Below are 15,665 nucleotides of genomic sequence, written 5' to 3' on the forward strand. Positions count from 1 at the left end.
AAGGAGAACACGAGCCTCCGGAGAAAGAGGAGCAAAGGTTATTGCGTAGGTGCCACCTGGAAGCCGGCTCTCGTCATCGAGCGTACTTGCCCCATTGCGCATCGCCGGTGCCTACCTCACCCAGTTCCAAGGCGGGCGCCGCACCGAGGCAGGGGTGGGGTCACCGGGAAAAAGCAAGTGGGCAGAAAAGCCCGTTGGTAAGAGAGGGCTGGGAGGCCCCGGCTCCAGCCTTACTACGTTTCCCAGAATTCAGTGAAGCCACGAGGACCGACTCCCCTGGCACGGAGGGAAGACTTGCCGCATGGGATTTGTAGGCAGGATCCGCGCCCCGCCCGAAGGAGGATTCCAGTGAGGAGATGTGCAGGGATTGGCTGAGGAGCGCTCAAGTCCCGCCCACACATGGTGACGACAGGCGGCGGTCCTGCTACTTAAGGCGTCGTGTCCTCAACCGCCCCGCCTTAGCTCCCGCGCTAGAGAGAAACATGTATCGTTTCCGATCACAGCTCTTCACGGGGATTTCTGCTGCCGCCACCGCCCACTCTTACCCCCGCCGCTTCTCGCCTCTGTTGTTGGCCGAAGACTCGCCTCTCAGCTGCCCGCCGCACAGACGCACGAGTAAAAAGTGCAGCTCCATCGGCTGATCCTCGCTAAGCTCCGACTCTAGGCGGCACCGGGCGTCCCACGATGCCGAAGAACAAGAAGCGGAACACTCCCCACCGCGGTGGCAGTGCTGGCGGCGGCGGCTCAGGGGCAGCTGCTGCGACGGCGGCGACGGCAGGTAAGGGGTATCCCCGCCGCCGGCATGCCGGTTACCGGCCAGACTGGCGAGTCTCCCATGCTTGGGCACAGTGGGAGTTGTAGTTCTCTCTCTGCTGTACGTGTTTGCGTTTCCAGGGTGCGTGGTTTGGCTACTGAACTACAATTCCCAGCGTGCTTTGGGCGCCGCGCACTGCGCGATTTAGATCTGGCGTGCGAACCGGACTCTTGGGCACCGGCCTTGGGGGCGGGGAGGAATGGGTCCGTGCGCCTGAGAGTGTGTCGGGACAGGGGCTGACCGGGAGCTGGGCGAGAAATGAACTATTCTTAGAGTTCCTTCTGCAGCGACCTCGCCCGACCTTTCCCCAACCACGAGTAGGGCAGAGCTGAGAGTTGAGTCCGTGCTGTCACTGGCCGCCGTTGACCCCCCGGCTCCAACATGGAGCTCCCGGGGATGCCAAACGTCCGACGGGTTTGGACAGGCTCTTGCGTCACGCGGCCTGGGCCTTGCGCGGTGGGCCCCGGGTGACGCAGAGGCGCTGGAGAGGCTTTCCGTCCCGCGTGTCTACCTGACCAGGCGGAGGCGTCGGAGGCCGGGGGCCATTAGGCTGTGCTCCTGCCCCTAATTGGCACCTGCAGATGTCCCGAGCCTCCAGCCCCTCTGCGACCAGCCGAGGCGACCTCTTGTTTCTGGGGGAAAGAAACGCGTTCTCTTTGTGCTGCATTCTGTATGTTCTCTGCAGTGAGTCCCAGATAGGCAGGGTGGTGAAGACCTCAGGTTGCAATTGGCTAAAAGTTGTGGTTACTGTGCCCTCGCTACAAAGTTGAAGCTTTTCCTGGATGGGATGGGTAGGTGCTTAACTGAATTTATGGTTTTCTACTTATCATATGGTTAAGAAAAAGGACTCCAATCGGAAGGCCCTTCTAGGAGAGACCCCACTAAACTCAAATGGGATATTAAACTGGGTAATATCATTTTATGTAGAAATTTAAACAGGAGTTAAATCTTGGAGTATTTTCCGACGTCATCACACTGGAGCTGTTAGCCATTAGGTATTTTTGGACACAGCTGTCAGTCTGCCACGGTTGCCACTCAGAATGATAGTCCTTTGTTCATAAGAAAAGTAAATATGCAGGTTATCTTTTTAAAGTTTATTGGAAACTGGCATTTAAAAAGCTCAAAAACTCTTGATCATTTATTAAACATTTAATAATTAACCATAGGGAGGGATTCTTATTAACAGCATTTCCCCGCATTTTTTTAGGTGCATCTTTATTTTGCATGCTCTTCATGTTCATGAAATTCATTCTTTATCAAGATGTAGAATATGTAATCAGTTTATTGTGGCCTCTGATTGCTCTATGTGAATTGAGGATACTTTTAAGGGAAAAAGGGGGTCTGGCTTTGTCTCCCAGGATAGAGTGCAGTGTGGTGTGATCATAGCTCACTGCAACCTCTTAATTCCTGGGCTCAAGCAGTTCTCCCTCGTCAGCCTCTTGTAGCTAGGACTCCAGGCATGTAACACCACTCCTGGCTAATTTTTAAATTTTTTGTAGAGACAAGGTCTATGTTGGCCAAGCTGGTCAGGAGCCTCCCACAGTGCTGGGACAGTGCGTGGCCTGAGGATACTTTTTACCACTGGGTTTTAGCTTTTCCTCACCTGAATCAAACATTTGAATTTTGTCTAGAAGATATTTATTTTATTGTTTTACCCTTTTGTTGATGAAATGGAAATAAAGAAGCAGCAAGCAAAAGCCATTTTGAAAGTAGTAACGATGTTAGTTATGGCCTCAATCACGCGCAAACCTTTATTCCGGTCTAAAGTTTCTGGGCAAGCCTCCTTCCCTCTTTGTGCTTCCAGTACCTATATATACAGGCCTCTGGTGGCTGTGTGGGGATTGCCTTTTAAATTTTGCCTCAAAGCTCATTTGTGACCTTTTATCGTCTTTATAGCTGCTACCTTTTCACTGAAAGATCCATTTCACCACTGAATTTTGGCATATGTAAACAAATGGAAAATAATTCTTTGATTAATATAAAGCACTCTACATGCTTTGAATATCTTTGGAAGTGTGTGCTACGACTTGTTAACCGTGGTTGCCTCTCCGAAGTGGAACTGGGGGCGTATGGGGATGAGATTGACTTTTTAACTTTAACTTGGTCCTATGTGAATATTTAATAAATAATAAATAATAGTCGAGTAGAAGAGATGGAAAATTGCACAAACTCTTGCTTACTTACAAGCCACTTACCTAATTGGTATTTTTTTTTTTTTTTTGAGACGGAGTTTCGCTCTTGTTACCCAGGCTGGAGTGCAATGGCGCGATCTCGGCTCACCGCAACCTCCGCCTCCTGGGTTCAGGCAATTCTCCTGCCTCAGCCTCCTGAGTAGCTGGGATTACAGGCACGTGCCACCATGCCCAGCTAATTTTTTGTAATTTTAGTAGAGACGGAGTTTCACCATGTGGACCAGGATGGTCTCGATCTCTTGACCTCGTGATCCACCCGCCTCGGCCTCCCAAAGTGCTGGGATTACAGGCTTGAGCCACCGCGCCCGGCTCCTAATTGGTATTTTTAAGTGACATCAAAAAGAAGTGGAATTCAAATGAGGTCTTCCCTATATAACCAAATTGTCTTTATTAATGAGTTTTCCATTTAAAGTCTTTATTTTTATCTTAGTGGAGAGTTCTAGGAAGCTAATAAAATTGACTTCTTTTATACAGGTATGTCATAGCACTTAATTCAAAGAGAATATTTTCAAGAAAGTACAAAACCTTGTTAATAAGCCCTCTAGAAATAAGTACTTTATTTGCCTAGAGTACCATCTCTTTAATGGTACTTAGAATCACAAGGTGGGTGAGTTTGACCTAGATATCAGACATTTATAACAGGGTTCTTTTTCTTGAGATATATATGTATATGTATGTATGTGTTTTTTTCTTTCCCTTAAATCTTAGAAATCATTAATACTGATGAGTTAGGGGAGCACAGTAAGAGCTGCATAAGAGGAATACTCTTAGAAAGAGGCTGTGAAAAAGAAAAACTGTGAACTGACTTGTGAATAAATGTAAAATTAATCAGATGACACTCATCTATTGCCATGACTTCAGTCATAAACACGAGGAAGACAGATCCAGAAATAGAGTATGATATCATAGTTCTTTGTTTCTTCTTGTCCTAAGCACTCTAAGAAATTTTGAGATTTGGCTTTATTACTTTTAATCTTTATGCTTTACTACTTTGGCACCACGCAAGCAAATCTGAAGGCCACTTGCTTGTTATGTTAATTTAAAAATCGGCTAAATTCTCTGTTTTGATTAAAAAAAAAAAAAAGACAACTCCATAAAACAATAAAAAAAACAGCCCAACAGCCACAGGCTTAAATTTAGAGGATTAAAAAAACAAAACCCTTAAGGTGGTGGCTTTTGAACATACGAACTTTGATTTCGAAAGGGAATTAGGTTCAGAGGTTAATTAGGTGACAGAGTCACTTTTGGGGCAGAATTTGGGACTTAATTTAACTTAGTGCTGAATGTAGTTCATGACTGGGCAGTCCTTTTATTAATACATAATCCCTAAGTGACTGTGTATTTATTCCTGAAGTTAATGAAGTTGAAAGAAAGATTCTAGTTTTTAAAAAAATTTTATTTTTTTAGTAACAGCATTGGTACTTTTCTTTCAAGACGGAGTTTCACTCTTGTCATCCAGGCAGGGAGTACAATGGCATGATCTTGGCTCACTGCAACTTCTGCCCCCTGGGTTCAAACGATTCTTCTGCCTCAGCCTCCAGAGTGGGTGGGACTACAGGCACGCACCACTACACTAGGCTAAATTTTGTATTCTTAGTAGAGCCGGGATTTCACCACATTGGCCAGGTGGGTCTCAAACTCCCGACCTCAAATGATCCACTCACCTTGGGCCTCCCAAAGTGCTAGGATTACAGGCGGGAGCCACTGTGCCCATCTTCATATCAGTTTTTGTGTCATAAAAAATGAGTGCCTCTTATTAGGAGACTAATGCATATAGTTGATGTATCATTGGCGCTTTGAAATACATAGTAGGTGAACTGACTTGGTTTAGGAATATTTAAGTATGTTCATTTGTGATACAGTTATCTCTTTTTCTAAAATAAGTCTGGTTTTATTGTTGGATTTCTCTTAAGTAAACTTAAAAATTCCAAAGTTTAATATTGAAATATATGGCAATTAAATAATTTATCTCTTTCCTCTTTTACCTACTAGGTGGCCAGCATCGAAATGTTCAACCTTTTAGTGATGAAGATGCATCAATTGAATAATTTACCTCTTTCCTCTTTTACCTACTAGGTGGCCAGCATCGAAGTGTTCAACCTTTTAGTGATGAAGATGCATCAATTGAAACAATGAGCCATTGCAGTGGTTATAGCGATCCTTCCAGTTTTGCTGAAGATGGTATGAGTTTTACATTTAAATTTGCAACTTTAGATAAAATGTTTTAGATGGAAGAATTCTTGTAGCTGAGGTATACTATTATTCCCTGTCCGCCTTTTTTCTTTTAAATTACAGTGGTTGGTTTATATTATTTCTTAGGACCAGAAGTCCTTGATGAGGAAGGAACTCAAGAAGACCTAGAATATAAGTTGAAAGGATTAATTGACCTAACCCTGGATAAGAGGTAGGCATTACGGGAAACTCCATTCTGTGTGATTCTGTGCTTGATCTTATTAAAAAGCTAAGAGTAGTGAGTATTCTGTGTGATTCTGATCAGCTACCTTACATATATATAATTTGTGCAGCTCTTAGATAATAGCAATATATTTTTCTTAAAGCTTAATTTGTTTGCTTTGGATAATGTTTCTTGTTCCGTTGGACTTTAATGTGGGTAGTAACATGCCATTAGAATTTAGATTGAGTCAGATTAGTCATTGTTCCAGCATAATAGCATATACGTAACTATATTTGATTATAATAGAAATGAATTTGTTGAATTAAAAGTTAATCTTCAACCAAAAATGATAATGAAAGCTTGCTTTAAGCTGCTTGTCTGGTAATGTTGTTATGATATGAAAAAATGTCAAAGCTTATTGTTTTTCTTCACTATAGCTCCTGATCTGACCTTAATAGAATTAAAAAGCCCTGAAGATACAATTCTAGACTTCTGTAGTTTTTTTAAAAAAGTGTAAATTTACTTAAATATGTAATATAGGAAAACACTGCGTTGAAGCTATACTTGTTGATTGAAACAATAAAATATTATGAAGACATTTAATGTTGTGGCTATCAAACCAAGAAAAATGCCATGATATAAGGCAGCCTAAGTGTTTTGTGTATTAAGGTGAATCATAGATGGATATTAAATTATATTATTGACAGATGCTTAGAGCTTGATGACAATGAGATTTAAAAAGTCTACACATAGATAAAGTTTAGAAGGAAATATTAGATTTTTAAAAAGTTATTTATTATATACTCCAACTGGATCTTTCTCCTACATTGGGTTTTAAATAGTGCAAAGACAAGGCAAGCAGCTCTTGAAGGTATTAAAAATGCGCTGTCTTCAAAAATGCTGTATGAATTTATTCTGGAAAGAAGAATGACTTTAACTGACAGCATTGAACGCTGCCTGAAAAAAGGTAATGGCTTTATTTTTAAGTCACAGACACAGAACTAATAAGGAGTGTGTTACCTATTTTTCCATAACATTCAGTAATGGCACTGGAACACTGGCCCACTCTTAAAACTTTCTAATAGTCAAGGAGTGTACCATCTTGTTATAGTTCAGAATGAGACTTGTTTTTGTTTTATGTAAAAAAAATAGCTTGAAACTAAGAAGGATTGGGGTTGATTGTCATCATTCTTTTTTGTATCAGAAGAGGTGATTGTCATTCTTTTGTTATACCAGAAAATCTTGAAAGTGTGTGTCAGATAAGCTTGTAAGTGTATGTCAGACAGTTAGCTCATTTTTCCCTTGCACTTATTTAAAACATTGATCGTACCTGTAAATTACATCATTTTCAGGATATCCCTTGGAATATTTGAATTCTAGAACTTCGTAATAGAAATTCTGGAATTCAAATTGTTACAGTGATAGAATTTTTTAAAACCAAAGAGAGATCTTAAAGATAATGTCATTAGATCTTAAAGTTCAGTGTTACCACACTTAGCAGTTTTAGGAACCACCAAATTTAAAGAGATTTGTGACCAGGCATGGTGGCTCACATCTGTAATCCTAGCATTTTGGGAGACCAATTTGGGAGGATTGCTGGAATCCCGGAGTTGGAGACCACCTGGGCAACAAAGTAATATTTGGTTTCTATTATAACAAAACAAAATAAGATTTGGTGTTTGCCAACTTATTCCGCCAAGTAAGAACATTATGAAAATAAGTTTCTTCCACTATCACTATTTTATTAGCAAAATATTCTAGCACCAAAAATGTAGAAATGCACTTCTAAGAAATTGAATGAACTAAGCTTTATGTCCTTATTTTTCTCATTTTACCTGACTAAAAACATTTTGTTGTAAGTGAAACCTTTGATAAAATTCACCTCTTCCATTGTATTGAATAAAGAGAGGCCTAGGAAAACTGAGGTGGGTCTAAGCTTAAATATGTTGTTATTGGTATAGGTGATAGCAGAGCCAGCTTTTTAAAGATAACAATGGCTCTGTTAAAGGTGTTTCAGATTCAAATTATATGCTATACTGGTTGTTGGACTAGATGACCTTTAAAAATTCCATTTTAGTCTGCATTTTTAATAAAATTTTAATTTGCTAGGTAATAGTTTAGTGTTTGCCCTGTACCTGGGGTATATTCAGTTCTTTTTTTTTTTTGAGACGGAGTTTCGCTCTTGTTACCCAGGCTGGAGTGCAATGGCGTGATCTCGGCTCACCGCAACCTCCGCCTCCTGGGTTCAAGCAATTCTCCTGCCTCAGCCTCCCGAGTAGGTGGGACTACAGGTGCGTGCCACCATGCCCAGCTAATTTTTGTATTTTTAGTAGAGATGGTATTTCACCTTGTTAACCAGGATGGTCTCCATCTCTTGACCTTGTGATCCACCCGCCTCGGCCTCCCAAAGTGCTGGGATTATAGGTGTGAGCCACCGTGCCCAACCTATACAGTTCTTAAGAGTTAATTTATATTTACCTTTATATGAATGTATTTTTTGCACCACTGCATTCCAGCTTGGATGATAGTGAGACCCTGTCTGGAAAAAAAAAAGTTAATAAATTCAAATGTAGTCTAATAAATATGTTTTTTATGGTTTTAAAGAGTTGTTTATTTTTAATCCCTTATTTATTTAAAAAAAAATTTTGGTGGGGAAACCCCGAAGGTTTTCCTGATGGGCTATGTACATCTGAAATGCTTAGGAGAGTAATTTAAAGGCAATTTGAGCACTGTTTACATCAGTTCATTAAGGAGGTTGAAGACAGAAATTTGCTTGAAATACATTTAGTTGAACTGTTAAAATACTCGCATAAGATAGTTACTAATCTTCATATTACAGATGAGGAACTCTGTTTAGAGGATAAGAGTAATCGTCATTTGGCTAATAAATGGGATCTAGGATTTGAGTGAGGTCTGTCTTGTCTGTTTCTGTAGTTTGAGCTTGTTAGCCTAAGTTTGTAACTTATGTCAAAGCCTGGAATATAGAGTTTCAAAAATGGTAAATGCTATTTTATCATTGATCAAATTTGGGAAATTACTGTCTTAGTAAGTTAGACTATCATGATTGCATCTTGGCTGCTTTTATAGGTAAGAGTGATGAACAACGTGCAGCCGCAGCATTAGCATCTGTTCTCTGTATTCAACTGGGCCCTGGAATTGAAAGTGAAGAGATTTTGAAAACTCTTGGACCAATCCTAAAGAAAATCATTTGCGATGGGGCAGCTGGTATCCAGGTTAGGCAAACTGTAAGTATAAGATATTTACATTTACAGATCTGTCTAGTCATGACACCCAGACATGGTGCACCTTTAGTACCGTACCAGCTACTCAGGAGGTTGAGTCAAGAGAAAGGATCCCCTAAGTCCAGGAGTTTGAGACAGCAGTGAGCTATGATCAACACCCCTGAACTCTAGCCTGAGCAACAGAGCCACACACTGTATCTTAAAAAAGATAATTCTGGCCGGGCGCGGTGGCTCACGCCTGTAATCCCAGCACTTTGGGAGGCTGAGGAGGGTGAATCACGAGGTAAGAGATCGAGACCATCCTGGCCAACATGGTGAAACCCCGTTTCTACTAAAAATACAAAAAACTTAGCTGGGCGTGGTGGCGCGCGCCTGTAGTCCCAGCTACTTGGGAGGCTGGGGCAGGAGAATTGCTTGAACTCGGAAGGCGGAGGTTCCAATGAGCCGAGGTCACGCCACTGTACTCCAGCCTGGCACCTGGTGACGGAGTGAGACTCTGTCTCAAAAAAAAAAAAAAAAGATAATTCTACGTGGATTTGGGTAGACATAGGAAACTGAAATTCTGACTTGCGAAATAATCTTCTAATTTTGGGGTTTGAGAAAGCTTTCATTCTCTAATAGTTTGATATTTACCTCTCATAACACTTGGCTTTAGATTTTGAATTTTTGAGGTTTTAATTTTTTTGGTTTTGGTGTGCTAATAAGTGATAGAAATGATCATATGGACATGTTTTACTGTGTCAAAGAAACATCTGAGGTGGTCTTAGTGGATTTGGAAAAATAACGTGATCTTAAGCTGTTTTTTTAAACAAGTGGATCAGTTTTAAGCTTGAAACATTTTAATACTTTTAATATTGATCATTCAAATCATATTCCTTTTAGTATTACTTCAGGTAAGTAACATTAATCTTTGTCTAAGTAGCTTGGTAAAAATTTCTTGTTTTTATCATCACCACCCAATGCAAGTTGGCTGGAACCCCAGGCCTCCATTGCAGCTCCGCCCACCTGTAGGTCCTCTCCATATGGCAGCGCGGTAGCTAGGTGGCAGACTCAGCCAGAGCACTTCATATTTGCATCCAGTTCCTTGGTTTACCAGCCATATGGAGGCAGAGAATAGTCCAGCTGTTTGCCCTGGAGGCCAAGAAATTGGAGTTTGATGACGTCACAGTAATCTCTGTGCCCTCCAGTAGTTGGTAATCCTAAAATATTTAATTAGCTTTTGCTTCTTTTTCTTTTCACCTTTTTGGGTGAATTTGTGCAACTTTTAAATCATACGGAACTATGGGTGTAATTTCGAAGTACTAGAATGACAGAAAACACTGCTGGGTAGATATTTGGAGCAGTCACTTAATTTTGGTTGTATATGAGTTTGTTGGTCATTTAAAGGCATTTTCTTTTTCATACTTCCGAGTTGCTGTGAATTTTTAAAAAACCTCTTCAGCCTCCCCATTTAGCAGATGGAATCCTTATAAAATTTAGGCAGTCGTAGGTGTTTTTTCAGACAGGGTCTCACTCTGTTACCCAGGCTGGAATGCAGTAGCACAATCATGGCTCCCTGTAGCCTCGACCTCCTGGGCTCAGGTTATCTTCCTGCCTCAGCTTCCTGAGTAGCTGGGACTAGAGACATGTGCCACCATGTCTGGCTCATTTTAAATATTTTGTAGAGATGGGTCTTGCTTTATTGCCAGGGCTGGCTTTGAGCTCCTGGGCTCAAGTGATCCTCCTGCCTTGGTCTCTCAAAGTGTTGAGATTATAGGTGTGAACCACCGCACCCAGCCAGTTCTAGTTTTTAATTGGCTGTTTTACTTAGAGTCATCAAAAGGAGCGATATAGCCTTGCTTCTGGTGCTTACTTAGCAGAGGGATTATGGATTGAAAATTTCCTTTAATGCTTAGGCTACTTTTAAATTTTAACAGTGTCCAATTTTTACCAATATGATATAATGAAAATAAAATAGTGACACCAAGCAGATTAATATCATAGATAATCCTTATATTACTGGAACAGAACTGGCTGAAACCTCGGCCTGATGTCAGTGGTGACTTTAAAGACTTAAAGCTGTAATAATTCTTGGAAAAACCTGAGGGAATTTGAGTGACAAAATATGGAGAAAGGGGAAGTGGTGAATAATAAAATCTCAGATTACAAATTCTATTTTTATATGGATTAATTTATTAAAACAAATGTTCTGAGAATCGAAGGCTTCTGTTTATGTTGCAGGTACATGGTTTGTGTAAGTGTTGTGTTCTGAGTGTGTTTTATTCAATAAGCTTTACCTTTGTAATCATTAGTGTACTCACTTTTGTTTAGCCCTTCCCCTCCCCAAACAAAAGGCAATTATAGGATTCCCAGCTTCTTTTCAGCATATTCCAGAATAAGTGAAATCTGAATTAATGAGATCCTTCCTTAGGTGGGAAGTTTGAACAGACAGTTATTTAAATTTTATGAAATTTCTTCTTTTGTGTGCTTATTTCTTAGAAGCTGATTTCTTTTTATTATTATTTATTTTTATTTTTGAGATGGTGTTTTGCCCTTTCACCCAGGCTGGAGTGCAGTGGTGTGACCTCAGCTCACTGCAATCTCCATCTTCTGGTTTCAAGTGATTCTCCTGCCTCAGCCTCCTGAGTAGCTGGGATTATAGGTGCCTGCCACTATGCCTGGCTAATTTTTGTATTTTTAGTAGAGATGGGGTTTCACCATGTTGGCCAGGCTGGTCTTGAACTCCTGACCTTGTGATCCACCCGCCTTAGCCTCCCAAAGTGCTGGGATTATAGGAGTGAGCCACTGTGCCTGGCCAGAAGTTGATTTCTTTTAGAAGTTTTAATAGTAGAGTCTTCATAAGAACAAAAGAATATAGTTTTAACAGCTTAAAAACCAATGGAATTTAAAAGTGTTTTAAAGGTTTTTAATAGGGTAGGTTTCTTTATCTCACATGTCTAACCTTTCTATCTTTGAATTACAACTGAAGTTTGAAATGATCTGTTAAGCACCTGTAAAGCATACAGAAAGGAAATGAGGGGTAGTTCACCCTTTCAGAATCCTTTACTTGACATAGACTCATAAAAGTAATTCAGTGGTTTAAATCATAGATTATGGAGGTGCAATTGTTCTAGAAATTATGTAATTCATTTGCAAGCTTTTGATTTTACAGATCAGTAAAAGAAGACCAAGGATGAACAGAATCACTGTTAAAGTCATACTGTGAATTTGGTAGCAAAGCTTGAGCTGAAACCCACTTCCTTTGATCTTAGTTCAGTATTATTTCTCTCCTAACCTCTTTTATATACAGTGCTTGGGACCTAATGTATCACATTGCTGAGAAAATTTTCAAGTTGAGTTATAAAAGCAGGAAGATGTAGAATAATAAATAAAATCATTAATGTGTATATATTTTGTTATGGTTTTTTTAGTGTGCAACTTGCTTTGGTGTTTGCAGTTTTATTGCCACAGATGACATTACTGTAAGTAAAAATCCTTTGATTCTGCTTATCTGCAGTTATTTCTAATTTAAGATGGCTACCTTACTTCGTATTCTTATGCATTAGGAACTGTACTCAACTCTGGAATGTCTGGAAAATATCTTCACTAAGTCCTATCTCAAAGAGAAAGACACTACTGTTGTTTGCAGCACCCCTAATACAGTGCTTCATATCAGCTCGCTGCTTGCATGGACACTACTGCTGACCATATGCCCAATCAATGAAGTGAAGAAAAAGCTTGAGATGTATGTGTTTTTAGTTTCATATTTTATAAAAGCACCATTTAGTGGACATAATTGGTTGTATTCACATAGTAATGACTAACTATTTTTTAGGCATTTCCATAAGCTTCCAAGCCTCCTCTCTTGTGATGATGTAAACATGAGAATAGCTGCTGGTGAATCTTTGGCACTTCTGTTTGAATTGGCCAGAGGAATAGAGAGTGTAAGTATCTGACTGGCAGAGGAAACAGCTTGTGTCACAAGGCCCATTATTTCATCATTACCTTGGAATTAAGAATTGAACAATAACTTTGGAGCATGGCCAGTTTGAGAACCCAGTGACTGATTTCCCTACTTTTTGGCAGTGGTAGTATAATACTCCAGAGAGCGGAAATCAGTAGGAGTTGGTAGAGCAATGTTTGACTGTGGTTCATTATACTTAATTTTTGCTATCTACAGAACTGAAGTTTAGGGATGCTTGACTACTCATGGAGAGAGTTTTGTCTAGTATAATCTGTATGGAACTGCTTAGATTTCTCAGATACTCAATACATCAAGCTAATGTAGGCCCCTGATGCTTCGTAATTAATATCAAATAAATGAATAAAATATTAAGTCAGCATAGGTTTGGGATGAGAAGGGTTCAGTCATTGTTGTTTAGCTTCTCTAAGCCAAAGATGGAAATAAACTGAGACATGTGCTTTGCAGTTACCCATTCACGTGTCCACTAATGGATGTTAGTTGCCATGGCTTGGCTCTCCAAGGGATTTGAGTTTGTGATAGTTTGACCAGCTAACCCAATTTTCTTTGTACTTATTTTCGATTTAGCACTGAAAGTCTTATGTTCCAGGAAATCCCTTATCTCAGGCAAACTGGGATGATTGGTAACCCTAGTTTGTCATCTCTATTTTAAGGAATGCTAAGAGAAAGGAATGCCTTAAATCTTACCATTGGAAGGAAGAATTTGTTCTTAAGATATGTGATTCAGATATTGTGCAGATATTTAGAAATAAGGAGCAGGTTTTACTGCCTTCACACTGAATAAGTGAAGGATCCAATAAGAAAATTCAAATATATGGGAAATGGATACCTCAATAGTAGTTATTATTGCCAACCTTGAATTACTCACTAGATGCTTTTTAATTTAAGGAGAAAGACTGTATTTTCAGAATGAAACTGTTTTGCATTTAAAGAAGTTACTTAACAGTGAACAGTTCCAAATAGGATTAATGTAGTTCTGCCATGTACAGTCATTCACATTCCATTCTAGGGCTGTGTTTAAGAAGGTTTACAGTCTTAAAATTTTTATGCATGAAGTAGCTCTCTCCATGTCCCCACACCCCTTCTTTTGTTTAAGGGATAGTAGATAGAAAGGGAAAGTAAGTTAATGTAGTCAGTAGCTAATGATTCTCCTTATGTGAGAAATTGGACTCAAATTTAGCAATCAATTTAATTTTATTGAGCCAATTAATAGCTTCTTAACCTCAAGGCACAGAAACCAGATGTCCCAATTTTTAATCTTAAACATTCTTCTACTGGCCAGAAATGGCAGTTTCTTTTCGTTTTTTCCTTGGAAATATATCTTTAAAATGAAGTAATAATGCAATTTAAATTATACACGTTGAACTTGTTTAAGTTTGTATAAACATAAATGTGTTACCACCCACATATCTTTTCTCCAACTTAATAAATTATACAGGATAGCCAGGAGAATTCATCCAGACATATTTCATTTGACTTGAATTCTTATCCAAGGACAAAAATGAACTGGGTTACAAAATAGAACCTAGTGTTTTTATTTATTTATTTTTTTAAATAAGCTTTTTATATGTGTGTGCTGGTGGGGATAGTTATAGGGTGTTCAAAAATAAAACCAGGGCGTTAATGAGATATATAGACAGATTTAAAATAGGGGTTTTCAGCAAATGAGTTTTGAATTACGGCCTTTTGCTAACTTATTTTCTGATGTTATTAACTTTGAAGTCTAATGATGTAATGAATTCTGCCTGAGAGACTTGGAAAAAAACTTCTGAAGAGCTTTTAGGTTGGAATTTAATGAATGAGTTGGTTAAATATCAATAATAAACCATGTGTTCAAAGTTGAAAATAGTAATTATTACTCCTTTATGAGAGTTGCAGGTTAGTGGATGTTTGCCATATAACCAATTAGGTGATAGTGGACTTTGGAATTGTTCTGCATACCTTTAGATCTCTCTTTCTGTCTTACTAGTTGGATAATATTGGGCAACTTCTCTATTCCTCAGTGCCCTTATCATTAAAATGGAGAAATTATTAGTCACTACTTCATAGAGTTGTTGAGAACACATGATAGGTACAGTATAAGTGTTAGCTGTTATTTGGAATGTTGCTTGAATTGAGTATTGCCTTTGGCAATAGTCTACTAGTGGCCTTTTAGGAACTCTAGGGTAACTTAATATAAGAGACCTTGTTTGGTGGGCAGAATTAAGATCTTGGGAGCCATGTAATGTGCTGGTCCAATCCTAACTTGGGAAATTTAACAAAATAAAATATAGTTAGACCTTCTCCAAGTCTCACTCGTTCCATTCCCCAGCTGAGTAGATGGGGGAAGTGCTACAGTATAAAGAGAAAGAAAAAAGATAATCAAAGACCAAATATACTTCTTGGGGCCAAATCTGAAATCACTTATATTTTATACTTCAGAAGCAGCAACTTAGCATTCTTCTTGTTTTTTGCTTTTGTTTTATAATGGCTAACCCTGTGTAAAAATATCTCCATACCTTGACAATGATTTTCTGCCCTGATTAGCAGGATTTGAAATAAATAAGCCTTTTTTAAAACAGGGTCTCACTCTGTTGCCCAGGCTGGAGTGCAGTGGCAGTGGCACAGTCATAACTGATTGCAGCCTCAGACTTCTGGCCTCAAGCAACCTTCCCTCCTTCTCCCAGAGTGTTGGCATTATAGATGTAGAGCCATTGCAACTGGCCTCAAGTTTTATTTTAATATTTGGCTTTTGTATGATTTTTATTTCCTAATACTTAACTAAGACCTAGCTTATTTTGTTAATAGCGTGTGTTCCATGACTTCTGTATAGAAATAATAAGTTTGGGGAATGGTTAGTTTTTGTGACCTTAAGCATCTCACCCTGTCTGCCTAAACTTTTCCAGAAGTTTTCTTTGGTTTCATTTCATCCTAATTCCATTCAACTTTTGAAACCATTTAATTGATTGGAACTCTTATTTTGCTATGAAATAATTATCTTCAGCTGACCAGTTTGTTGTATTTATATCGTGCATGTCATAACAGTAGAATCTATAACTTAATGGATGTTTATGTCCTGTGT

General features: G+C 39.3%; 1 protein-coding gene across 4 annotated transcripts in view; it reads left to right on the forward strand.

The window, feature by feature from the left end:
• The first annotated feature begins 421 nt into the window (after positions 1-421).
• IFRD1 (interferon related developmental regulator 1) overlaps positions 422-15,665 on the forward strand; it is a 32,029-nt gene continuing 16,785 nt past the window's right edge. Inside the window, exons 1-8 of one of the 4 annotated variants that reach the window (XM_017535032.2) lie at positions 422-778; positions 5,083-5,187; positions 5,326-5,410; positions 6,244-6,368; positions 8,489-8,646; positions 12,054-12,104; positions 12,189-12,367; positions 12,458-12,566. In XM_017535032.2, coding sequence (XP_017390521.1) covers positions 685-778; positions 5,083-5,187; positions 5,326-5,410; positions 6,244-6,368; positions 8,489-8,646; positions 12,054-12,104; positions 12,189-12,367; positions 12,458-12,566 — 906 coding nt within the window. In that variant the 5' untranslated portion in view covers positions 422-684. Of the gene's footprint in view, positions 779-1,316; positions 1,606-5,082; positions 5,188-5,325; positions 5,411-6,243; positions 6,369-8,488; positions 8,647-12,053; positions 12,105-12,188; positions 12,368-12,457; positions 12,567-15,665 lie in introns of those variants that run through there. The other 3 variants (XM_017535031.2, XM_037740796.1, XM_037740795.1) reach the window with 3 other exon arrangements.

The sequence above is a fragment of the Cebus imitator genome, unplaced genomic scaffold (genome assembly GCF_001604975.1).
Source record: "Cebus imitator isolate Cc_AM_T3 unplaced genomic scaffold, Cebus_imitator-1.0 Scaffold90, whole genome shotgun sequence".
NCBI lineage: Eukaryota > Metazoa > Chordata > Mammalia > Primates > Cebidae > Cebus > Cebus imitator.